This window comes from Lipophrys pholis, assembly GCF_963383615.2.
Source record: "Lipophrys pholis genome assembly, chromosome: 17".
Taxonomy (NCBI): Eukaryota; Metazoa; Chordata; class Actinopteri; order Blenniiformes; family Blenniidae; genus Lipophrys; species Lipophrys pholis.
This window is the reverse complement of record NC_137643.1, coordinates 11175431-11202532: the sequence shown is the minus strand read 5'-3', so window position 1 is coordinate 11202532 and position 27102 is coordinate 11175431. Positions and strand designations below refer to the sequence as shown.

At 43.5% G+C, this 27102-nt stretch overlaps 2 protein-coding genes across 2 annotated transcripts in view; one reads left to right on the top strand and one right to left on the bottom strand.

Annotated features, from left to right (window-relative positions):
• jarid2b (jumonji and AT-rich interaction domain containing 2b) overlaps nt 1–9687 on the top strand; it is a 101577-nt gene extending 91890 nt beyond the window's left edge. Inside the window, exons 8-18 of the mRNA XM_080484774.1 lie at nt 554–1101; nt 4030–4122; nt 4399–4517; nt 4662–4732; nt 4868–4982; nt 5101–5206; nt 6000–6182; nt 6754–6884; nt 7096–7282; nt 7869–7976; nt 8655–9687. Coding sequence (XP_080340900.1) covers nt 554–1101; nt 4030–4122; nt 4399–4517; nt 4662–4732; nt 4868–4982; nt 5101–5206; nt 6000–6182; nt 6754–6884; nt 7096–7282; nt 7869–7976; nt 8655–8927 — 1934 coding nt within the window. The 3' untranslated portion in view covers nt 8928–9687. The remainder of the gene's footprint in view (nt 1–553; nt 1102–4029; nt 4123–4398; nt 4518–4661; nt 4733–4867; nt 4983–5100; nt 5207–5999; nt 6183–6753; nt 6885–7095; nt 7283–7868; nt 7977–8654) is intronic.
• Nucleotides 9688–11785: 2098 nt separating this feature from the next.
• Nucleotides 11786–27102, bottom strand: part of dtnbp1b (dystrobrevin binding protein 1b) — a 29137-nt gene continuing 13820 nt past the window's right edge. Inside the window, exons 2-4 of the mRNA XM_080484775.1 lie at nt 17702–17869; nt 14529–14672; nt 11786–14195 (exon numbers count right to left, since the gene is read on the bottom strand). Of these exons, the coding sequence (XP_080340901.1) occupies nt 13819–14195; nt 14529–14672; nt 17702–17869 (689 nt within the window). The 3' untranslated portion in view covers nt 11786–13818. The remainder of the gene's footprint in view (nt 14196–14528; nt 14673–17701; nt 17870–27102) is intronic.

Below are 27102 nucleotides of genomic sequence, written 5' to 3'. Positions count from 1 at the left end.
AGTTTCCTTTACATGCTGTTTCACTTACGCACACACACACACACACACGCACACACACGCACACACACACACACACACACACACACACAGTTGGTGGTTTATGAAATGTTATAATTTTACACCAATTGGTTTGGTGCGCTCGCTGTGCAGTATGTGTTGCTTTTCTATGCAGCTGCTCACAGATTAGCTCGCTGTGAGCACCGTTGGTATGCGGCTGTTAGCCAGAGAGACTTGGCAGCCGCCGATCCGCAGCGGAGCGCCTTCAGCCAGCCAGGATGCCACAGTTCCAAATGACTTCCTTTACAGTCCCCAGCAGATCAGTTGCACGTTAACAGTCATTTGTGTCCCTGTTTGGCACAATGATGGTTCAGATCATTTTCGAGAGGTGAATTGGCCGTTTCAAATAAAATGAACTGGGCTGGAGAATGGCGAGTTTAGCCAAAGGAGCAGATGGTTCAAGATGGCTGCCTTCTTGGCTTAACTCAGATGGGTTCTGCGGTCTTCTGGGCGATTTTATTTAAGTGTTGTCTCTTTGTATTTGTACTTTTTGCAGGTGGCTGCGAAGTGGACCTGTCACGTTTTTTTCAGCTCATCAATGACATGGGAGGCATGCAGCAGGTGATGGACCTGAAGAAGTGGACCAAGCTCGCTGACCTTTTGCGCATCCCCAAGTCAGCGCAGGACCGGCTGGCCAAGCTGCAGGAGGCCTACCTCCAGTATATCCTCTCGTATGACTCGCTCAGTGCCGAGGAGCGCCTCCGACTGCAGACCGAGGTGCTTCAGGAGAAAAAGAGCATGGAGTCCCGCCGGGGCCCTCTGGAGGGTCTGTCGGACTCCTCGGCACCCAGTGCGCTCTTGCTGCCACGCTATGAGCCCAAAAACGGGCTGGTAGGTGGGATAGTGGGAGGAGCCACGGGACACCACCGGAACAATGGAGTTTATCACCATCTGAAGGAGCTGGAGGCGCAGGTCAAAGCAGGCCGGCGCCGGCTCTTCGCTCAGGAAAAACAAGGCAAAGAGGACAGGCAGCATGGGCAGGAGCAGCAGCAGGAGGAGGAGGACAGGAGCGTTCTCGGTGACCAGCACAAATGTATTTACAAGGTGAGAATGGAGAAGACTTTTGCTGTTTATGAAACTCATTTGATGCATTCAGACAAGAGGCACGTAAGTGTATTTTGCTTTTCATTGTTTTGTTTGCTGTTCTTACATTCCTCGTGCTCTTAAGTCATTAAGGTGCTGGTAACAACTTAAGAACTACTATTTAAGGAACCAACAGTGGGTCACGGCAGTTTACGATCAGCTAGTTTTTGCATCGGCAGCATTCATGGGACATCTGAGGATGTGTGGCTGTATCTTCCTTACGGGTCTGTCTACTGAGTTATAACCATGGCTGTTATTTTAAGCTTTCATTTTTCTACTCATAAATAAAACTTATTACACAGTAAATATAACGTATACAGTTGGGTTTTGTTCATTACTTTTCTGTTTTTTAGCTGAGGTGAAGTCCATCAAATAAAATTGATGTGCTCATTTTGTTGTTAAGGTGTGATTACACATTTTGTCACACCCACAAAGAGATTTTTTAATTTTTTTGCTGCTCAGTCAAGCATCTGCCGTGACACTACTATCTGAAACAAATCTGCACAAGGCGTGAACAGCACCTCTAAATTTTGATAGCACTCCATACACGCACCCCTCCCCTCCCCTTTCTGGTGGAAGTTGTTACAACAAATTTTCCACTGGATTTTACTGCAGAAGACTGTGTTACCCGCAAACATAGGGCATCATTGAAATTCTACCTTTATGATCTTGGTGACATTCTGATGCTGTTCGGTGGCATTTGTTTGCTTTTCTGAGGGTTGCAGGTCGATCGCGGTGCCGAGTATAAATGCGACGAAAGCTGCATTTCGGCTGCAGTAATTTTCTTCAAGTATGAGGAATTGTCACGGGACACAGAGTCTAGTTCTGGGGTAATTTATTTTATACTCTTGGTTGACGGGGTTTTACTTTTGACAGGTTTTGAAATTTTTAAATTGGTATCCGCTGTGCTGAACAACTCTGATTGAATGACTACTTGCCATACTTGAAAATCTCCACTACCAGTATTCACTGTCTTGAGCATCTTGACGAGAGAATTTCTGGTGTTTTGGATCTGTCTTGCCTCTAAGATTCATAATCTTTCCAGATTTGCCCCAGTTAACCCTTTTACAATTCAATTATGCATGAGCAAGAACCATTCCAAATCAGCCTGCTCCATGTTTACTGCATCTCTGTCACTTTTATGGAATTTTTTTCCTATCCCCTTCTGCCCCAACTGGATTGGAGGTGTGGGGAGTTAACAGTCATTGCCTTTTGCTACATCGTCAGCTTGACTTAAATAATACCCACGGTACTTCGAGGTGATCTGGAACGGTGGACACACCTGGAACCGAAGGTCTCGGGTGGAAGTTAGGCTCCAGTGAAGACTTGCTTGACAGTGAGGGACAACACCGTTCCCTTCGTGGTGTTTTTGTAGTATTTTGGTGCAGCTGCGTGTGTGGTGAGGTTTTCTCTGCGTAGCCTTGTCTGTAGTTTGCATGCATGCACCCACACATGAGGTGTGTTTTCACCTCCTCGGCGTGCTGGCAGCTCTGCTGATTCTGGGTGGCTAAAATGTAGGTCAGAGAGAATTCGTCCCCCTCTCACCCTCCCAACCAAAAAAAAAAAAAAAAAAAAAGCCCTTCCTCTCTCCCTGCCCCAAAACCCCGCCTACAATGGCTCCCACCACCAGCTCTTTTAATCTAGCCCTCTCCCCATGCTCTCTCTCCTTCAGCCGATGTCCTTGCCTCTAACCATTCCCCAAACCTCCAGTCCTTGTGCTGGCCCCTCCTGAAAGAAGCAATGAATCCCTCTCACCAAACTCTCTGCCAACCTAATGTCCTTCCATCATACATATACCGTATGTACAAACATCTTAGTCTCTCTGCATGCAGTAAGCCACAGTATCCTGATGAGGCGATGCAGTAACAGTTTCTTTGCACCGAGTAACGTTCTGTCGGTCTCAGCACGTTCTCACACTCCACATCACTCCACCCTTCTCCAATCTGGATCTCATTAAATATTTTTTTCCCCCTCCCAGTTCCTTTGGTAACTAAATCCTGCTGTATGACCTCCCTCTGAAGAACCGAGACATTGTCAGCAGACTTGACCCAGCACAGTTTCGCAGACCTCGGAGGTATAGAGGTGCCATTGAGTGCAGCGACATGTGAATGGCTGTCACCAGCCTGACGGGGCAGGCCTGTCAAAATATGACTCATCACTTTGCTGCACAGCTCAGATTTGTATGCATTTTTCATCACAAGTGCCCCCCAAGAGAAGGTTAAGTTTCACTGCTTCTATCAAGAGAACAAAGTGCATGTCAAGGGTGTAATTAACTCTCATTATGTTAGGAAAAGCTTGGAAAAAGGCTGCTACTGACTGGAGAAAAAGAAAGCCTTGTCACTGCGTACAATGTTATCGTTCTAGTGGCTTATTATAGAATTTAACCACATTTTTATAAGCCTGTCGCTAATGTAATAGTAAAGACTTTTGCTCAAGCAGTTTTCTGAGAAATCTGGACACCTAAAGAAGGGGGTAAAGACACTGTGAAGAGAGGCACTTGACGAGGTCATCTTTCAGGAGAGTCTGTACATCTTCAGGCCGTGAGCTGGCAGATTTATGGTCACCTTCAACGATCTCTGTGGCAGGAGAGAGAGGGTCAAGTCCAGTGGAAAAAATATGTCTTGTCCTCAGAGGTGAAGACGAGCAAAGACACAAGTGTACAGTTCATATATTGGTCTGTGAACATGCATTCAGGATTGCTTTCCAAAAGGCTTTTTCCTTTGACCTTTTGACTCATGCAAACATGTGGTGAGAACCAGGAGAGGTTATCGATGTCTGTGGTGTTTTTCTTTCACTTTTTCCCCTGAACTTGCTCTCCCGAGATCAAACGCTGTAAATGTTTAGAGTCTGCTTTCTCCCATCATCATCTTCAATGTTTCTTCTTCACAGGGGAAATCTGTGTCTCTGACCAACTTCTTCAGGATAGCCCGGAACACCATGACCATGTGCTTTAACAAGGAGCCGGGAGCTGCAGAGGTCGAGGTCAGCACGCAGACGTTATTATTTTAGTTTTGTGTGAAGCACTTTGTGTTGAAAGAAAAGTGCAGCGTAGATACTGAAAGTAAACGACATTCTCTATCGTAGATCTATATGGCGTCGCCTAAAACCAGAGCGTTTTATAATCAGGGAAAAAGTTTCTCCTCAGCTTCTGTGAGCGGTGGATATAATAGTTTCTGTGGCACACCTGAAACCTGCTCCATGTTTTATGCATTCTTTCCCTCATTTTCTTTTTCTTTTTTTTTCCCTCCCCTCTCGCAGCAAGAGTACTGGAGGATTGTTGAGCAGAGAGACAGCCACGTGGCAGTGCATTGTGGGAAAGTGGACACCAGTACACATGGCAGTGGTTTCCCCACAGGAAAGTCAGAGCCATTTTCAAAGTGAGTACAACATATTCCCCTTCAGAGGGAGAAGATATTCTGCCAACTATACCTGACTACCTGAACTCTGTTGTGAGGCTCGGAGTGAAAGTGAACGATCTCCTGCTGGTGTTCACACGTGTCTCTTGTCTCTTCACGTCACAGACATGGATGGAACCTCACTGTCCTCCCGAATAACTCTGGATCCATACTAAGACATTTGGGTGCTGTGCCTGGTGAGGATATTTCCAGCAGCAAAATAATGATTAACATTTGCTTATTAGCTGTGACTCATAGATCTGACCGCATGCATTCGTTTTTGCTGCATAACCTGCACTTCTTCATGTTCTTGAACCCTCCTGTCTTTGCAGGGGTGACCATTCCCTGGCTAAATATTGGCATGGTCTTTTCTACCTCATGCTGGTCTCGAGACCAAAATCGCCTTCCATATATTGATTACTTACACACTGGTGCTGATTGCATTTGGTAAGTTTGAACTGAAGTCTAAAATACATCGTATACAGTTGGTGAACTCGACCATCAATGGACCGTTTGAAGCTGTTTCTACTTGCTGTTGTGGTCATTTATACGGTTTTTCTCCCAGGTATTCTATCCCTGCTGAGGAGAAGGTGAAGCTGGACAAGGTGGTCCATACACTGCTTCAGGCCAATGGCACCCCAGGACTAGAAATGCTGGAGAAGAATATCATGGTGTGTGTGTGTGTGTGTGTGTGTGTGTGTGTGTGTGTGTGTGTGTGTGTGTGTGTGTGTGTGTGTGTGTGTGTGTGTGTGTGTGTGTGTGTGTGTGTGTGTGTGTGTGTGTGTGTGTGTGTGTGTGTGTGTGTGTGTGTGTGTGTGTGTGTGTGTGTGTGTGTGTGTGTGTGTGTGTGTGTGTGTGTGTGTGTGTGTGTGTGTGTGTGTGTGTGTGTGTGTGTGTGTGTGTGTGTGTGTGTGTGTGTGTGTGTGTGTGTGTGTGTGTGTGTGTGTGTGTGTGTGTGTGTGTGTGTGTGTGTGTGTGTGTGTGTGTGTGTGTGTGTGTGTGTGTGTGTGTGTGTGTGTGTGTGTGTGTGTGTGTGTGTGTGTGTGTGTGTGTGTGTGTGGCTGTTTGTCACCGTCAAAGATCAATTTGTCTTCATTTGCCATAAATTGTTCAGGATACAATGATTTTAAAGTTTTAAATTTTTCTTAAGATGCACTGACTGTACACATATTCACATATTCATCCATCTTGTGTACCAATTTATACAATCCCAGCTTACAAATTAGTCACCATTTACCTGAAAATGCACGTTTTTGAATGGGGGAGGAAATTGAAAAACCACACATGCACGGGCAGAACACACAAACAAAAGAAGTCCTTTTCAAACCCAAACCCATTCAGTTTCAAACATGCAAATACACAATGTCTTTCCTCAGTCTTAACATGTTGAAGAGCCACATCTTTGCCAAAAACGTACAATGAAAGAAACTGAGGGTGTTTTCTTTTCTTCTCTTCATCTTCCAGATCTCTCCAGAGGTGCTGTGCCGCGAAGGCATCAGGGTTTACCGTACAGTCCAGCGGAGTGGTCAGTTTGTGGTCTGCTTCCCCGGTGCCTTTGTCTCTAAAGTGTGCTGTGGCTACAGCGTGTCAGAGACGGTGCACTTTGCCACGCCACACTGGATGAACCTTGGATACCAGGCCGCAAAGGTCCGCATTTCTGTCCCTACCGAAACTCTGTCCGTGCAGATCTATTATTGACAAGTTCCTTATGTGGCTTGTTTGTTTTATTTCTATTCACATCTGCTGTGAGCTGCAACCGTTAACACTCTGACTCTTGTCATATTGACTGAATAAGGAAATGGAGTTATTCAGTATATTAAACTTTGGGGAGCTATTGTAGGGGCGAGTCCTCTTTAGATTGTGTATTGAGATATTTTTGTGGTCATGATTAAACCATTCTGCCTTAATACAGCTATAATAGAACAGATGGTAATGTAGCAGCACGTACCTTTAGCACTATTACTGTATTGTTGCCCACATCAAGATTGCCCTCGAGGGTAATATGACATTCATACGATGCCTTTCATGCATTGCGGTACAGAGCTTCAAATCTTTCCTTCCAAACAGCAAACATCTCTATTCCTGAATTAGAATGAAGTACAATGAATCTTGAGTCTTCAGTTCTTCTCTACATGTCACAGTCAATCACGTGAAAACAGTTTTACACAAATGATTGAATCCTTGGTGTTTCTTTTTCTCCCCCCCCCCCCCTCCACAGGACCTGAAATGTCGTTGCATAGCCAAACCCTTCTCCATGGAGAAGCTACTGTATCAAATCGCCACAGCTGAGTCCAAGAGGGACAACGGCCTTCTGCTCACCACCATCTCCGCCCTTCTCAAAGACCTCAGGCACGACGCTGCAGTGCACCCGTACACACTGAAACACAACAATCTGCCTCGCTACTTACCAAGATATATTACTAATGATTCAATGCCAAGACTACGGATATGTTTTTAATGCAAAGCAATTGTCCTCCATTTCAAACCGACAACAAGCATCCATTGTAGTCTATTATGCCTGTGGCTCGTACTTACAGTGCCCAATGTCTTTATCCAACAGGAACATAGAGATGCGCCAACGTCAGGAACTTTACAAGGCAGGTTTGCTCTCCTCCGCCCGCTATGGCACGCATGACGGCAGCCTGGGGCCCAGCGAGAGCCGCAAGAAGCCCCGCGGCAAATGGCTGGCACTGGAGTCCTCCGAGAGACGCTGCCAAATCTGTCAGCATCTCTGCTACCTGTCCATGGTGGGTGCACAGGCCGCAGCAGTTTAACTGACTGTGGCAATGATGATTTGTCACACTGTTATGCAAATGGTGAGGGATTTCTGCCCCGGTCTCCAAAAACCACAAGCCAGCAAAGTTTTTCTATTAAAAAAAGAAACTTATCTGTTTCAACTAACAGCTCTTATTCTGACATGGCGGCTTACATACAATCCGTACAGACAGGGTTTATTCACATTTCGGTTTATTTCAATTCACTGGAAAAAGTTTGTCATATGTTTATCAATAGAAACAAACATCTTTATTTTGCAGGTTTGCTGCAAATTAACAAATTAATTCACTATAAATGCTGATTATGCTTGCTTTATGAAATGATTCCCCATTTTGTGATGATACTGCATTTTTGATGTTTTGTGGAGCACTATTTTCAAAGAGTCGAAAACCAAATGATGAAACAAAATTTTTATTGAGGTGTAAAATTTGAATTTGTGCACGCTTTCACTTACAATTCACCACAGGCCGGACAGAGTAGGAGTGGTGTCTGGGTTCGTACTTCCTGAGCGCAACCTGGTTTCCACGGTAACCCTGTTCTTTCTGTTTGTCTCTGCAGGTGGTTCAGGAGACTGACAACGTGGTCTTCTGTCTGGAGTGTGCGCTGCGCTACGTGGAGAAGCACAAGTCCTGCAGAGGCCTGAAGATGATGTATCGATATGATGAGGTGAGTTTCTACTGCGCAGCGCTGCAGTTCTTCCTGCGTTCACCAGAGGGCGACATCCGATAGGTGAACTCCAGCTGATCCACCATGACTCAGTTTGTAATGGTGTTTGAAAACATTCGTCAGCCGGCTTCATTTTCCACACCTTCTATTAAAATCCAGTTTCTGCTGGAACACTCAGGAGTTCAATGTACTTTTATGAACATGATCATATTCAAGCTGCTTGGATTTAATGGGGGTTTTATAGCTGCAGAGTTGTCAGTGAATGAGGGATTCGGTCCCTGTTGCAACACTTCTTCAATATTGTGTGTTTGACAGGATGGAGAGGCTTGTGTTACAAATGTGCAGCACATTTCTGGATATTGTCTGATTACGTTGTTGTTCTGTGGAAGTCCTGGGAACCATCATAATGACAAAAAGCTCTATTTCTCTGCTTTCGATTAGATTTGAGGTTTTCTATATTTCTGAAATGGTGAGGTATGTTGAAGATCTATAGGTTTTAATACATTTTCTTGGAATAATCTTTTATTGAGCCAATCTGCTGGATGTAGTTACTTCAAACCTCACATAGTCTTTATACTCCCCAGCAGCCAGAATCAAACTTGTAATATTTCAATTCTATAATAAACAGATTCAAGCTCATTTCTTGAAAGTCACAGAATACTTTTCTTTCCCAAACAGGAGCAAATCAACAGTCTGGTGAACCAGGTGTGTGGACGGGCCCTGCTAAAGAATGGAGGTGGTGGAGGAGTCGTCGTCAGTGGAGGGGTAGGAGGTGGAGGTGGAGGGGGAGGTGGCGGTGGCGGTGGCGGTGGGGGGGATCCCTGCCATGGTTTAAGCCCCGGCTCTAAAGCATCGCCAGCGAAGCGAGGCCAAAGGAAGCGCCCCTCGGTGGAGGTGTCCCTGCCCCGTCTGCCATCCAGCCACATACCCAAGTCGGCGGCCGTGTCCTGAGGAGGGGACTCCGCCCCCGGGTCCCGCCCCACTACACCCTTTCAGCTTTTTGCGTTTTTCACTTTGGATCACTATCAATCTGTCATCCGCCACCTCCCTCACTGATTGTTTATGAGCTTTGAAGATGTCCTCACCTGACCTCAGCAAACCCCCAACCCCACCCTCACCTTCAAAAATATTCCCCCACCGCTCCTTTAGTATGACAGGCTTATTTAGAAAAAAAAAAAAAAAGTAAAAACCTCTTTTTTGCACTAGTGTGAAAGAAGAATTTGTTTTGATTCTGGATGGTTTTAGCCCCCCCCCCCGAGCAAAAAAAGAAGCATTAAGTATAACATTCACAGTAAGACTGGACGGGCCCCATGTCACCCTTCACCTCCGCCCTTCGTCCCACGCTAAGTGAAATGGGTTTCATCTGTTACCTTTTTCTTGCATCACTGTTTCCTGGCCTCCCGTCGCTGCTGAGACTGAACCCCATCCCTTCTCATCACCCGACTGTGAACATGGGACGAATGAAAAAAGCGGCCTTTTTTATTTCCCTCCCAGCTTTTTTCTTTTTGTGAAATGACATCAAGTAGTTACCCAAAGTTTCTCTCTGTCCTCGGTTTGAGGACGAGCAAGAGTCCTTTTGTATTGATTTTGTTTGTTCTCGATGCAGTTCTGCATTGATTATTTTTTTTAAAGGGGTGGGGGGGGTTGGCGATGCAAGGTAAAAACTTGAAAGACAGACGATGTTGGTTTACTGTTGGTCGGCTACGTTTTTAAAAAAAAAAAAAAATTTTAGTTTTAAAATTTAGCTTTGTTTCTGCTAGTTTTTTGTTTTTTTTGGGTGAGAAGTCTTCTGTGTATTTCATTATTTTCTTTGTCATTGTAGATGTTTCTGTTTGTTGGTGGATGTGGGCGGGGGTGGGGGTAGGGGGGGGGGGGGGGGGGGGGGGGTTTCGGAGCTCCAGCTGCTCGACCTGCCAAAGGTCACCGCTCACCTGGCTTCCTGGTCGTATGGACGGATCTCTTCTTCGCAAGCAAGTGAAAACGGTGCCTGAAACTCAGCGAGGGGATCCACTTTTTCTTTATTGGTGCTGTTGGTTATAATTACTGTATAACAACACAAAAATTTCAAATCTGGGGGGGTTTAGCGCCCGCTAACGGCTAACTGCTGGCTGGGCACCCCCGCCCCCACAGGGCAGAAAGGCTGTCGGGCTTTTCTGGTTCTAGATGTGCAATCGTGTTAACATTCCATTCTTCCAGTCCTCTTGTTTCATCTGTACCAGTAAACATTAATTATTATATTATATTGTTATTATTTTGTGGGTTTTTTTTTCTACTTTGTTGATCTGATGTGTTATCCCAAGTAGAGCCACTAGTCAGAGTGTAAAATGTGAAATATCAAATCCATTTTTTGTTTTTATTTTCTTTTTGTTCATTTTTTTTTTCTCTTTTTGACTTTTGCATTTTTTCCCCATTATCAGATATATTATGAGTGATTTTTTTTTTTTTTTTTTTTTTTTTTTTAAAGAGAGGAAAAAGTCCAACACACAAACATCAACCTTTTTTGTACATAATCCTGTAAATTTCTTTAAATACTTGAGCCTTTTTCTGGGGTTAGGTAAGAAAGAAAAGGAAGGAATAGTGAAGAGAGAAAATGTTCCAGAAGCGAGTGCTTGATGAAGAAAAAGCCTTACATTTCCCTTTCTTCATCCATGTGAGTTTTGACGCTTACAGGGTTGCTCTGGTAAATGTGTATAAACAAATTTTTTAAGTGCTGCTTATATCACTAAGAAAGAAGATATTGAGTAGCCAATGACTGCCCCCCAACCTAGTTTTGTTTGTTTAGCTTTACTTTTTTAAAGAAAAGGGAAAAAAAAAATATGTTCACAAAAAAATGGGTTTTTACATTTTCATTACTGAAAATTCAACAAAAATGTAGTAGCTACTCATGTTGCACTGAGCTTGCCAGTGGTGACTGTCAAGGAAAATCCTATAATCCAGTTTGTTGGTTGTTGTCCCTTGCAGAAGACTGAACTGTTTTAGGACTATTTAATGAAATACCAAGTCGGGTGTTTTCAACATTTAAAAAAAAAAAAAAAAAAAAAAAGTGGTTGTCAAGTTTTTATGGCCTTACAATATATTTTATTCTGATGGGATTTTTTTTTTTTTTTTTTTGTTCTTCAGTTCTCTTTGTTTCTTCCATTTTCTACAGTATAAACTACTTGCTCACAGTGGGGTCTCTGGTGACTTAATTTATTAGTGCCGTGTCTCGGCCTTTCCCTCCATTCAGAAAGAGAGTCTCATGTTGGTTATATTGACAGTTTTTTACTTTTGCAGTTTGTACTTAAGGTTTAATAAAAACTTACCGACAATTCACTGTTATTTCTTTCCACTCTGCTTGTGTGACTCTTTGCGTGTGCAGGCTTCTGATTAACATTCGGACTCCCAGCGCTTATCTGCTGGAGCGCCGGCAGCATTAATGTGAGTTTAGAGATCGTCCACTGTCCCTTCAAATGATTCTCAAACTGCTGCAGACACACACACACACACACACACACACACGAAGTTAGCTCGCAGCCAGGATCCCCAGAACGAACAAAATGTTGTCAATTGTGCATTGATGCACTGACAACATTACCTTGAAATATCAAAGACCCTGCGGCGTGAAACGACGGGCGTCATCACCAGGTTTTATAATAACAAACAGGATGAGGTGTGACACGGGAGTTCAGGTAACTCACTCTTTTCGTCCACAGTGTGTGTGTGTGTGTGCAGATTGGCCCCCGTAGCTCTTCTCCACTTAATTAAAGTGCACTGGAGCCGCTGTCGTGCATCATCAGCAACTCTTCACAACAAAGCAACACATCCACTCTCCGCCTCAGAAAGTCATTTACTTTCAGCACAGCACTAGTATTGCTTCACTTTTTCAGTTAAAACATTTAACTGTAATAGGTTTTGTACATATAATAAAATATCCTCCAACCAAAGGAAACCGAGAACCTTTTTCTCTTCTTGCTCTCAGTCCGTTCGCTGTGTCAGCGTTCCATTTGTTAAGTGCTCGGAGAGGACGAAATCCAAAACGAGCCTGCAAGAACTGTTAAGGTGCTCCAACCCTAAATCCTTCCCATGTTTCATTATCTTAATGTTCTCCTAAAGATGCTCGGATGGAAGTTAAACGAAGATGGAGGGGGGGGGGGGGGGGGAGAGAAACATTTATTTCAAGAAGTCGGGAGTTGAAGGGAAAAGAAAGGAAGGAGTAATGCTGTCACATTGCACAACAATTATTGACAAAAGAGGGTCTGGATACAGATAAACCTTCTGGGCTTTATCTAGTGCATAGCACACAGTCCACGACAGGGATTTGGTCCTTGTTCAGAATCGGAAGTTCACCCAAATATGAGTCAAAGGAATGGCGAAGGGGGGAACACTCCCATCTCTGTGTGTGTGTGTGTCTGTGTTTGTGTTTGTGTGAGAGCCGAGTCTTTATCGTTATACCTGAACTGTGCGTCTGCTGTACAGTACTGTGGTATTATTCACCCCTCTGTCGTGTGTCTGCCGAGGTTGTCTGCCAATGGCACAAGAGAATGAAATTTGTAGTTTTCAGTATTGCAGAGCAAAATTTTAAAAAATTAAATAAAAAGAAAAAGCTTTTGTGGGTTTATCAACTCATTGATAAAGCTATGGAAAGATCATCTTGATGGCCCATGCACATTATTTGTCAAGCTGTCTTTGCTATTTATTGAACTTTTTCTGGAGTAAATTCACTGATGTTTAGAAACCAGGGCTTTAGTTCGAGAAAGACAAGTTATGAAATTTTAACAAGTAAACGGTTTTCTCCTGCGTATCATGTGGGTCGCGATATGAATCGGAGTCGTACACCTGAAAACTCTGTCCGAGTACATACTAATAGAGGTAAGTTGGAAATAACCTTATTCCTTCAGTTTTATGTCCATTAATACCGTACATCAATATGCTCATAATATATGTTTGAACTATTGGCTCTAAATCCAAACACTGTGCTCAAACAGATTTCCACACGATTCAGGCTCACAACACGTCTTCATGGTTGAAAAATAATGAAAGGTCCAATTTTTTCAAACTAGCAGCCAAGAAGTTATCTTGTGTTTAGAAGTTCACACAGTAGGACCACTGGCAGCCCACTGCTCCGACTGTGTGAACTTAAAGTTTACTATGAATACGACGGGTATAAAACAAAGAAAAACACTTTCCCCAAAGGAGTTAATGAAGTATATTTTCTTTCTTCTCGCGCCATAACCTTCCACCTTCAGTGTCTGAACTCAGTACGGGTTGACTTTTATCACTCCCCCAAGCAACTGCTAAATTCAACTTTTAAATTTAGCGAAACAATTTCCAATGTTTCCCTCCAGATGCCCCCCTCCCCCAGGGGTTTGCTGTTTTTATCAGTGGTGGCAGCAGTAGCGGCGCTTCCTATATGTGGCCGTTTCTCGCCAGTCGGTCATTATGCAACACTGCCCCAACGTTGATCGGCAAGCCATAAGTAGTTAGCGGATACAGATAGTGCAAAACCTCTGGTCTCTTTGACTGAGACCTGAAAAGAAACCGAAGAAAGATCTGCATCGGGACCTTTGGGATACTCTCTACGATCGAAGAAAAACATCAAACGAATTAATTTATGTGCATGTTAAGCCATCCAGTGCTAAAGAGAACATAAACCAGTTTTTAAACGAGATTCAATTAGTTAAAAACCCACATCAGTAATTTTTTTTAAGGCAAGGTCATTTGGCAGTTAGTGCAACCTCAGTGTTTCCTATGTTTTCTTGTATTGGAAAGGAATAAAAGAGCAAAGCCAATGTTGTCGTATATCCGGGTTTGATTTGGCAGCTGTGGGTGTGTTTTTTGTTTTTTCAATCCAGTCCGGCTCTCCTCAAACTTTCGGCCTGATCTCCTGACAGTCTTTGCTGGTCTGCTCCTCCTGGTCCGCCCCGTCCAGCAGCGCTGTGTCCGGGTGCACCTCCTCTTCGTCCAGGGTCACTACCACAGGGGGCCTTCTCCTCCTCGCTGCTCCTGCTCCTCCTCCTCCTCCTTCTCCCCCCGACTCTCCACCGCCGCCTCCGCCGCCTCCCACTCCACCCCCCTGCTCAGTCTCATCCTCCTCCTCGTCTTCCTCCTCCTCGCCAGCCTCTGTGTCCTGGCTGGCCGAGTCAGTGCAGGTGGAGGACAGGGAGGAGAGCTTGTGTCGCAGCTCAGCCTGGGTGGGGACCTGGAGGCTGATTTCTGTGGTGAACGACTCCACGTCTGGACCTGGAAGAGGCAAGAAAAGGACTTTGATGGCTGATAACATCGCGCTCAAGTGGATCTAATCCGCTGAGATTAAGTTGCATCGTATTATTTTCAGATGAAGAGGAGCTGTCAGATACATGCTGTAGACTGTTTACTGCAACAAAACAAGTAGACATGGACAGATGCTGCTGGGGCTTCATGTCTGAAAAATGTGCTTGTCAATCTTCTGAGTCACACGTTATTTGCTTCGCTGATATCGAAGCTAACTGGAACAAGCTATTTACGTAAGTGCTCCATGCGATCGAGACGGAAACTTGTGTTAAGGTCGCCATAAGGCGTTCTATGACTTTGCACCTGCGACAGGCGAGGCGGCGCTGTTGTCCTCTCCCCCAGAGTGCAGAAACACATCCAGAGCCTCGTGGTCGGACATGTCCATCAGATCCATCTGCTCCAGCATGTCCACGTTCACCTCCATGGACGACATGCTGCCTATCGGCTCTGCACACAACACGGGGCGGAAAGTGAGACTTGAGGAAGCGCAGCAGCGTCCAGAATGCAGCAGCAAGGCACTGAGTCCAGGATGAGAGCGCTCCAAAAACAAAAGCAGAAGCAAATGATTGCATTCAGGCTGGGTGGCGTTTGAAATGGGTAATCTTGTGCGGAAAGCAAACGGAATTTCAACCTTCAAAAAACAACATTACGACAGCCACGTTTTACCATCTGTGGGAGCCTCCACGTGAAAAGGAAAAGCAAGACTGAGAATAACTAAGTGAACAAAAAAAAACAACTTTTTCTCAAGTATCATCCTCACTCTTCATAAAGTTTTTAACGACGGGATGGAAATGTGTCGATGTGAAGCGTTGATTGAACAGATAAAATAAATGAGATGCACTGTATCAAGTTAGTTTATGACTTTCTCAAAGTCAAAGAAGAGACTTTTGTGGAACATTGTGGGCATAAAGCATAAAAAACAGGTGAGTTTAATCAATTTTTATTTTATTTTTTTTGAAATCACCTCACAGAGAAAATCAGGAGGCCTTTTGTGGATGGAATCCACTGTAGTTCCAGTTCTATATACATAATCTTTGCAGCAGTCTGCATGGAAGCATATCTTCTACTATATGAAGTCTAATTCTGTGTGGTGAAAACCGCCTCATACAGTAGAGTCACTCCTGTTACACCGCAGCTACTGGACTCCTGGATTCACCACCTTGCAGGGGTTCAATCCCCGAGTTCACTGTCATGATGTGCTGCATGCGTCACAAACAGCCAGTCGGTGTGATGAGGGGGTGAGGCGGGGTGGGAGGGGGGGGCAGAGTCGTGAGCACAATAGGAAGAAGCCACATGATTGGTTGGTGCACAGCAGTGAGAGAAGATGCCATTGGCTACCGTACCTCAAGGAAATGAGGAGAGCAGAGGAGGGCGGCACAGGGAAGGAGAGCAGAAGAAGGAGTGAAAAGAGAGAGTGAGAGAGAGAGAGAGAGAGAAGGGGGAGGTTATTTCCCACAGAGACTCTGCAAAAGTCTCACCCATCCTTCAAAATGCACCTCAAGTACGGAAAAAATCACACAAGAGAGAGACACGTTTTCAGATGCCTCAACTTTGGTAAACTCATCTGAATATACACCCGTTCAATCAACCATCAACTCACTCTAAATGCTTAAACACACAATAAATAAACGAGGCGCCTGAACACAAAGGAATGGAGACTCTCCTGAGTGTTCCCATGTCTCCCTTGTCAGCCGTGCAATTACGGGCACACAGCGGCCATCCAGCCTCAGAAAATATAGCATGGACGTCGTAAGGAGATCTGTTTTCAACCTGTGAATAAGAATACATGTACAGACACACACACACACACACACACGCACACACACAGTCATGTGGTGAGGTCTTTGTGAAGAATCACTGCAATGAGAGCGTCACTTCCATGTGGCTGCCTCCAACATGCTCCTCTTTTAGCCCCACGGTGACCTTGTCTGAAAGGTTTTCCTGCTGGGATGGACTGTGCCTGCAGTGTGATGGTCGGTGTGTGCATGTGTCTGTGTCAGAGAGTGCAGTGTAAAACCCCTGAGACTGGTTTTTCATGGCCGGATGGCTTCGGTCATCTGCACTCCTTTCACTGCTTCAACCGTCTTCTTCCGTCCTGCTGTAGGGACTCACTGCTGCATGATGGGTAATTGTAGCGTGTTTCACTGTACTCCAAAAAACTAAAGACCTCAGCAGAGTTCGACTCATTTCATGACAAAATGAATCGTCACCAGAGGTGTAGGTATTGGATTAAAAATAATCTGTAATGCGTTTAACATGCGTTAGTTTTGCATTCCTGAAGCAAATCAGTTTATTGATTTATTGGAAAAGATTCCTGCGTTATATCTACATTGCTCACAAAACAATAACTAAAATGTTGATAAAACATGAATATTTTATTCAGGCAAACGAATTTAATTGATTGACAATGCAAACGATTAAAAAAAAATATCTGATCATTTAAGGAGTTGTTGCATAGAGTACTTTGCACTTTCATGTGATTTCTTTAAATGGTTATCTTTCAATTGTGTAAAATATATTCCACATAGTTGGGAGTACAGATTTTTAGTAGTTTGGTTTGGTGATTTCTTTTTCAGTCACCTGCATGTCGATGTTAAAAGTATTGCCGCTTTTTTTCATTTCATTTGTTGAACTGCTTCTTTCCCCTGTTATAAATGACAAATGTGTTAGTGTAACAAGTGAACTTTGTCCATAATCAAGTCAATACAGCCGAATAATCTCACTTGCAAACTGGCTGGTTTTGTCACCGTGCCTTGTTTGAGAACAGCATTACTAGAAAGCCAATTTGAGTGGCAGTAAAATATAAGCCTCTCCCTCTCCCACACTTAAGTCTCTCTCCTTTCCCCCCAGCACTCCCTCCTTCCCCACAGCTCCACAATCTTCCCTAATAAGCCATTTCCAGGGGATTAAAAGAGAAGGATGGATGAGTAAAAGCAGAGGGAAAAGAAAATTCACATTCCAAACACCGGCTCGTCGAGTCCGTCACGTTGTTCCTTGGTGTTTATCTCATGCAGTCTTTCAGCCCGTCCTGTGGGTGCCACTGCAGATTTTTGGCAGCAATATGTGGAGTAAATCACAGCAGGATTCTATTACAATCCCTCTGGAAGAGTAAATTTAAATGGCATGTTGGCATTTCTCAAAGTAATGACTCTACTTGTGTGTTAAGCGACAGGCACCGGGAGTGTGGCGGCTGCACAGAAAGCTATTATGGCTCAATCTTGCGGTCGCGGCGAGGAGGCTTTAGCCGATAGTACTGGGCCTGGGAAATTAATTCATGTGAATGCTGGATGGCTTTGGATTCACTCTGGAATAATTTACCCACACCACTACCTGCACTTTACCTCCTCCACAGTTTTCTTCCTCCTCTGTCGGAGAAAACCACAGACAAACACTCAATATAAAGCTGTTTTAATATCATGAAAGAACATGACGCCCGCGAGGACCGTCGGTCTGACCTCACAGCTCCTCCCCCTCACCTCTCCGCTCAGCGATCTGCAGGTAGCCAGTGGACAGGTACTGCTCCATGTCCTGCTGGAAGGCTTCCTCGAAGAACTTCTGCCTCTCTTTCAGCTTGACCTGGGGGGTCGGGACTCCTCCCTGCTCTGCTCCCGGGACCCTCTGCGCGTGCTCCGACTCCAGCTCCACTAAAAACACAAGAGGGCAAAGTTACCAAAGTGAGACGGATCGCAATCTTTCATCAATCATGGAACCACTGAGGTCACAACAAATGCTGACGTGCAAGAAATTCTCCTTTGATTTCAGAACCATGAGGGATGGATGTATGATGTTCCTGTTAGGAATGTGTTATGATTTCAGGATAAAGAGAACACGATATCAGTCACCTTTAATCCTTTAAAGGGATCATATTATGCAAAATTCACTTTCTAATGTTATGTCCCTATACCTGGAATAACGTCCCAGAAGTGGAGAACTTCTGTCATCTACCTCCCTGACTTGTTTAATGTTTTTAAAAAGTGTGTTGTGTGTCCCCACCACGGGAGGAAGGACTTCCTCCTCTTCCCAAGATGGGCATGTGTGGGCGGAGCCAGTCCAGCTCACACAGATACAGCAGATTCTGAATGCAGCTCCTATGATCCAATATTCAAATGGATGAAAATCAAGGAAAAGCTGGATTTGGGGCAATAAACTTTGAATACAATGTGTTTGACCAACAATACCCATGTGAGAGTGTTGAAAAGCTGAATAATAGAACTCCTTTAAATATTCCAGTTGCCAAGCTCTGCAATATCTTAAGTTTTGCTTATATATTCATTTTTTTGTGGCATCAAAATGCAAAGAACAACTGTTCTAAACAGAGGCAGGGCTTCAAGGATCAGTGAACTCGTCTTGTGTCACTGGGGAAAATTAGATTATATGCTGGTTGTGTGGTGAACTTGTACATGTGCGCGCTGGAGCCAACAAGACTCATATACTGTATGTTCTACCAGCCAAAGTCAAGATTAGAAATAATTTGAGTCATTTATTTAAACAGTCAAAAAAAAGTTTATGATCACACCTAATTTAGAACATGAAAAATCTACAAATGAAACATCACTATTGTCTCTGAAAGTATTCAGAGTTGTCAAATGAACACAACTCAAAACTGAACGTTGCCCTCATGTCAAAGCGATATATGATGGCAGAGCTGTGATACTTGATCACAGTAGATTCTATAAATGAAGGAAGTGATCGTTCAATCTAAACACAGGTCACGTGGGACATCTATAAGAGCGGCTGGTGCAGCAGCTGTGCGATAGCTTGTGGAAAAGCTAACATATCCTGACAATACATATGAAATTATTTGAGACAGTTTATCAAGTGAGTCAGCTATGTCTCCTCCAAAGTTTGCCGTGGCCCCTGGCTCGTGCTCGGTCTTGTGAGAAGCCTAATGTGAAGTGACATTAGCTGAAGCTCGTGGCCTAACATTCCTTCCTGCTCAACCTGTCGGCCATCCGCCATCAAAACCTCATTTTAGACTCGTAAAATGTCAAATAAAAGACAAACAGTCCGTCACGATGAATCACCCAGTGTGAAGTGCCGCAGCGAAAAATAAAGAAACACGACACAGTCTTAAGATTCCTTCTGTTGACACATTTTCTTGTTTTGTTTTGTCAGATCAGATATTGTGAAGAGGTTTTTGGTGGTTTAGTGAAGTAAATTGAATTGGTTCGAATCCCTGAGCAACACCCTCAAACCCCCAACTGTTCAGGGTGTGTTCGGACAACCTGTGTAAAATTTGAGCCAAATCAGATCATAAAGATCGTATGATCGACTCACAGCACATCGTATTTTGTTAATAAATCCATTTACTCAGACAAGCTCGGGGACATACCTCTGGAAAACAGATTAGGTTTCTAATTAGGAAAAAAGCAAAGTTTAGGATCAGTGAGTCTCAATTTTAAGTTAATGGAGTGCGTGCGCGCGTGCCTGTGGGTGTGCGTGCAGCCTGGAGTCTTGCACAGGCTGTCCCTTTGGTTTTCGCATCTCCTCTCCGATGGACGACGGCGTTACGTAAGACCACCCACTCACTACTGTGGCAGGAGCCGGGTCAACGCAGAGAAAATGTCTGATTCAACCACATCTTAGATCTTAGTTTAAAGTTGACAAAAACATCCAATTTAGGCAATAATGAGCTAAAAAAGATATCTGGCGTCTGAGGCTCCTTTTTCTCTGTGAGACATCAACTGCCTTCAAAACAGTCAACCATCAAAGTTGTGTTCAGCTGCTTAAAGTCTATAAATAACAGCTAAAATTAGCAGATGTTGATTTTTAGAAATCAGTGTGACTATGGTATACACACACACACACACACACACACACACACACAGAGTCATAAAACAAACAAACAATGAGTTCCTCCCACTGCCCTCTCACACAGACACCAGCAGTACTGGGAGACTTGCAGACAGAAAATCGCTTCCCCTCTCTTTCTGTCTGGCTATCATTTCTCTCCCAGAGTCCAATTCATCTCATTTATCTGAGGACTCATCTTCGTCCCATTACTCCCTCATCTTTCCCCCCAGACTCTGTCCTCTGCCGTACGACCGTGTGTGTGCATGTGTGTGTGTGCATGTCTTGTGGAGACTGCTCTATTAAATCAGGGGCCTCAGGGAAGCTCTGTAACGATCGTAAAGTATTGTGTAGGGTTAGTGGCCCGGGATGAAGATGGAGTCGGAGAGAAACAAGGCAATGTGTTCAGTTATAATTAGGGCTCGTGGACAGCATTAGCAACTGAGCTACAGCCTGCTTATTATCTCTTCTTCTCTAATCTAATTCTGAATACACTATTAGCTTGCACTGCTGGTTTATTTACATCATCAATGTACCTACTGAGTGAAAGCATCCATCTGTTTGTCTGCCAGGATGAACCTCTTCTTCCCTTCTCCATCAGATGCAAAGCGTTCAGAGAATTGCCAAGAAGTCACATGATTCCCAAAAGGTTCATGTCAAACAGAATCATCTCTATTGCACATTATTATCCATGATAACCCAAGAAAGTGACGTTTAAAGCCAGTATTCACCTTAAATACTAATTTTCTCGGTTAAATGATGAGCTTTCACATCTATTCATTCTTCCTTAAGACATGAAACCACCTTTTGTGTAAATTTTCCATCTTAAGCTTCATCCTATCCCAACAATCTCTCCTTCGCCTTTCCTCTCTCGGGTCTTTTTCTCATCATCCTCATCGCCACATAGCAGAAAACCACATTGCGCAGCACTGGAGCTGCAGGGACTATTTTTATCTCTCACACGTTTAGCCTGCAGGATTAAGTTAGCGCTGATGACTTTAGTTGTAGAAGCTCAAGTCGCCAAGTCCAGCCACTTCCCCTCTTGCACATTTTGCTGCTTTACATAGCTTCCTTGTCCCGAGTCGAAACCGTGTTAACATACAGACATGCTCATATGATCCCATAACAACTGCTAAACACTAGAACATGATTCATGTGGTCTGTTCACCAGGAGACACACGTCTGGGGACGTTTCACAGGAGCCGAGCCGGCTGCAATATGTTAGTCACAGCAGATGTCAAATGAAATAACAGGATTCAATTAATTATAGAGGTAAATGACTCCAGAGGTGCTGTGTAAAGAAGCGGTTATATTCTCAATATGAACACCCTTCTGCTGGAATAGATGCAAGTAGTAATGAGTAAAGACACATCACAATCTTTAACAGTTTCTGATAATAAAAAAAAAATAATCGCACTACAGGCTTTTATACATGCTGTGTGTCTGTTCCCGAGCTCGGTATGCCAGTAAAGGAAATAAAAAAAAAAATGAAAAGATGAAAAAAAACATTTTCCCCTCACTGGCTGTTTACTTTGTTCAGATTTCCAGCAGGCACCACTCCGAGCCGAATACTCACGTGTGAACCAAAATCCCAAGAGAGGTAGCGTAAATAAACGACATAAATATTTACCAATAATCTTGTTTCACCCGTTCAGAGGGCGAAACTAATCAAAACAAGAGATGTATCAGATCCTATCTGTTCTCGGCGGCAGACGAAAAATAACTGCAGAGCAAGTGCAGGAAGCAGAAACCACAGGGAAAAAGGAAGTGGTGCTTCATGTCAGGGTATGTGTGACAGCGTGTACCAGCTGGCTTTGTGGGTGTGTGGGTGTTTTTCATTTTTTCATGCACACTTTACAGACAAATACAAGGCAGAGAACCATTCATCTACTAATGTACATCTGCATTGCAGGTTGTTTACAAGAGGCCAGGTCTGGAGATACGTTGAGAAGTGATGCTTTGACCTTCACTTATGGTTTAAGAAGTGAGAAAATGTCTTTCAGGTTCAAGCTCCGGCTTCAAATTTGACTAAATTGAGTGAATTTCCTCATCTTGGTTCACAGAGCAAAATGCAAAGCTGCATGTGAGGAGTTCAAGATACAAACCTGGTCACCACGTTGCTTTTGTGTAATGCTAAATTGGGCTCGCGTTTCTTCGAGGACACATGAGAGTCCTTGTCAATGGGATTTTCTGAAGCGCTAAACTCAATTAGAGCGCTTTCAGAATTCCTTCGGTGTGAAGAATATGTAGTTTGAGCGCTAACAGGCGGCATTTAAGTGACTGTTGCAGCAGCGATAAGTAACACTGACAGACCCCTTTTCAAATGGAAATATAGCTTTTAATAAGTCATCAGCAGCCAATTCAAGTTGCTTGCAGAGCCAGCCATTTATACTTTGTAGTGTGCTTCACAGATCAGGTATTGCAATCGGCTGTGCCAATGAGAGAGTCGCGTTTGAAGCCTCGATGGACCAACGGTTGGAATATTGGATACATGGATGGAGGTGTCGGTGGACTCGGTGGCCAGCTTGCCTTCAACTCTTGCCAAAAACCTGGAACTAGTGGGCAACGTTTGCAGGCCTCTGTGTGCGGAGAGCTGGAGCAGCCTTCTGAGAGAAATACAGAGAATTAACAGGGAAGCAGAGATAATGCTCCAGTGTACATCCATTCTGGACAGGCCGTCTGTGCATCACATGGTCGAACTCAGAGAGACAGACAATCACGCCTGCAGATGATCTAAGAATGAACAACTAAACTGTAATGCATGTTTCCGGACTCGAACCAGGAATCGTGTTGCCGTGAGGTAAAAGTGCTACCGCTACAACCATACAGTCCAAAACACAGCTGGTAAATGTCGTCATCTTTGCGTTGCATATATTCCGTTTATTCTGCGGATTTGATGTTAAAGGCCAAAGAGATTTGAAAGAACCCACAACATGCAGTCCACTCGTGGCATGTAAACCCATATAAATACACATATATACAGTATTTGTATGTAGAACTGTGCTGTGTATTTACCATTAATCCCTCATTGTTCTTGAGCTCAAATTATCTTTTTTTTTTTTCTATTTTGATTAAAATTCAAACAATCCATCCATTGTATTTCGGTGAGAAATGAAGACAGAGCAGTTCACAGCACAGAGAAGAGAGAGAGTGAGCCTGGCATCGAGACGCAAGATGTTTAGTTTGTGAATATTTTCATTCCTGTTGCATTCCTCCAAGGGAAAATGATGATAAGACCGAAGGGTTCTGAATACAAAGTGGGACCATTAAGTCAAAGCCGTATGTGTAGCAAGGCCTTTCTTCAGTACTCCATTTCCCTCTCAAAGTGTAAAAGACATTGTCTTCAGGTGTATGTGACCTTAAGCTGGTTAAATTGGTCGAGAAGACGGATGGATTAAACCTTTTTTCCATTTCAAGTAGCAATGAAGCTTTTCAGAGAACAGAGAAGGGAGATGATGAGCGGCACACTGAAACGTGTGGCTGGTAAATGTTTCATCCTCGTGTTGCATCAATTCTTTGGAGAAAAACAGAAGAAAAGAGGGATATTACCACAGGGTGGGACCTTTAAGTCGATGTTGGAAATGTCACTACGAACCACCCGGCATGTGCAGTCTGCTCACGTCATGTCAGGAAATATACTGGTAGAACAGTACTGTGTAATTATGCTTAATTTCCTGATATATTATTTGCAGCATTCTCTAAGCATGGATGAAACTTTATCATCATGACTTATGAGCTCAAATGATATTTCGATTTTGATTAACGCTCAATCGATACATCCCCTATCCTATTATAGTGGTTTCACACATTTTACATCACACTGACTCACTAAACAGATCAAACATTCAATATCTGATATGAAATCGCGCCGTTGTTTCATCTGTCACTTTAAATTAGCTGTCTGCGCTCAGATGGATTTGTTTCCGTTTGCTTGTAAAGGCCTAATATTTCATTCTGAGACAGCAACGTGCAGCCTGCAGACCAAGCGGCAGCGCTGACAGTGTAGACAGCCACTGCTTCTTCTTCTTAAGCCTTGCTCACTCAGCCGCGGTATTTTTAGATTCAGCCCGCCTCGCTTTATCTCTCAAGTGCTCAGGTTTCCGCCAAAGGCAGGCCCCATGCTGTAAATAACGCGCACATAATCACTGCTTTTTCTCCCTCGCACGTTCACACAGCCATCGAAATGACTTGTGTGCTAAAGGGCGAATATGCATGATACAGAAAATGCACCTTTCGGATGGACTGAATGAACTCCTTTGTGTATATAATAGAAAAACACTCCATTGTGACACCACTGCACAGGCTGATTACAAAGGACTGAGTCAGGATTGTGACAATGGTGTGACTATTTTCCAGAATAAATCATCCAAGGCTTTATCTGTTCTCCTCAGAGAACCTTTCTCTGTGGAGTTTGCAAGTTCACCCTGTGCGTTCGCTGGTTTTGTCAAGGTACTCTCAGTTGGATATATAAAATTCAACGAGTGGAAGAGTTTTACTTTGTTAAACAGGTTGCAAAGTTGCACACAAGCCCTTAGTCTCAAGTGGCTGTACTTCTTTTATCAAGCGTTCTCACACTTTTGCGGCCCACCGGCGAACACATGCAGTGCCCCGACTCCCCCTGCGTGTTCCCAGGGGTCGGACACTGTCAGGCCTATCTGTTCTTTGCTGTCAGCAGCACCAGAGAGCTGTCAGTCTGTTGGGCGAACAGCAGGAGTGGCAGCGTCGTGAGGTTTCTGTCCGGTCTGGGTTCGTACACACAGTCGAGCACAAACACCTGTCAAGCCGGAAGAAAGCTCAGTTTTCTGTGTGGTTTATCTAAAAACAACTCAGACACAAAAAGAAAAAACATCTGATAACAGCACAGGGCATGACTCAATCATTATGCTATATGTGTTCTGCACTTGATCTAATTTCAAGCCTCCCACAGCCTGCAATTTCAGCATTATTGCACCACAAGATTGTTTTCTTAAGAACTCTTGCCTGGAGGATCTCTGATTTAAATTGCTACTACAACTCTTTCACTTTCTACACTGACTGGGGAAACGTCTCCCAGAACAAATTTATAGAGTAGCTTTTTTTTTTTTCCTCTCCATTATTAGTTATGTCAAAATGTTCCTGCAAGCTGCTGGCTGCACTTTAATTTACATGGAAAAAAGAAACCCATCTGCACTTTCTTGTAGTTACAGGTGGAAACCCTGCACCGAATGAATGCGGCTCATCTTATTATCTAATTTTCCTTCGTAGCAAACAATTTAGAGTGGAACATGAGCTGGATATTTTGTGGCTGCTGTGACATTTCAACATTTGTATTGGTTTATTTGTTATAGCTTTTTACACAATTCAACTTGAACTAACGTAAAATTTGCCAATAATACAATAACTTTGTCACATGGCACACAATATCACTGTAGCACCACAGTATGATAGAGGGGTAAAAGTGTTGTGTTGGAGCACGGTTGAGGAGAGAGCAGAGGGCAGCGCTGCTGAGTGGGATGTTCTGTGTGATAACATGATAGTGTGGGTGTTTAATGTTTACCACACAGTTTTCAAACTGTTCTTGACCTCAACAACAACAAAACAGACAATTGATTTTTGGGCAGTTTGTCCATTTTATTTGAGGCACTCACTTTGTCATTGGAAGAAAAACAAACACATATTTAGTGTTTTAGAAGTCATAATGTCAGATATCGTTTTTAGATCGGCACACAGCAGATATGACCTTAAAGATGTAGAATTGGATATGAAGAATGTCCTTTTAAATAGAATATACATATCAATGGAAACTAACTTAGAGTAATTGCTGTACAATAAAAGTGCAACAAAATATTACAGTACATCTGAAAATACATAATATTGATTAACAAATTTACACTTCTTTGTACATTTATTAGAAATATTATAGTGATACAGCAGCCACAGTCAATCATGGGGAACTAACCAGGGGTCTGATTGACAGGAAACAAATCTAATCAAACACGAGTTATGCTCATTCTTTACAACCGATTTTAACAAATTCCTGAGTCATATCATATCATGAGTCATTTTAGAGATACTGAGTGGAGATACTTTATAACAATTCCTGTTTTTGATGCGTAAAGCTGCAGGTGTTCAGGAATTGATGAGGAAACTTCTTTCAGGAAACATCAGAAGTTTGTTCCGTCATTGTCTAAATAATTCATGACACATTGAGGCCATTCTCTCGCCGTCGCTGTGATGTAATTTGAGTAAAACACACACACTGAACCAGTTTGTCTGACTACACATGTAACCAGGCAACTGGTTAGAAAAGTGCCAACATGTGATTCGGAGTTGTGTAGGGGGGCGTCGTGCTTCCTGCTTAGTCATTCACAGCCTGAATGCCACCAGAGGATAGAGCTTTTTTTTTTTTTTTTCTTTTCTTTGTCATCACAATTTCTCATTAATGTTTTTATGCTGAACGAATTCCGAAGTCCTGCACAAAATGTAACAGTGCATTACACAACGCTGCGTGATGTGATTAATTCATTTTGACTGGTTCCACATACGAACACAGTCAGCTAATGTGGCAAAACTAAGAGCTGCCATTACTGTTTACATGGTTTTCTGCCTGGCAGTTAGTCATGAAAAAAAAAAAAAGAATAGATGAGTGGATGATACATAATTTGCTTGGGCAAGGTGAAAACACACGCACACACTCTAGTTTTTGGTTTGCACAATGATGACACATTTCCCCATAATAACAACACACACACACACGCACACACACTGACACGCAGATGGGTCACGGCTGTGCCTTGCAGCAAATCAGAGGTGTCAGCTAGTGTAGCAGTCCACCGATTCAGCGCACAGGGCTGCACACTGGAGTTGAGAATGTACCAATATCTTGCAAGAGGGGTGAAGGTCACGTCTGTGATTGTGGACCTGACCTTACTCAATGTGCTTGGAATGGGTTCACCATATGATCAGTCCTTCTATAAATAATAAAAAAAAGCCCTTCATGTTAAATTGAGAATTACTGAGATTCATAAAGAAGAAAAAAAAAAACAGAATCAAAACACCAATGGCAACCTTTTGAATAACCTGGATGCAACGGCAGTTATTAATTTAG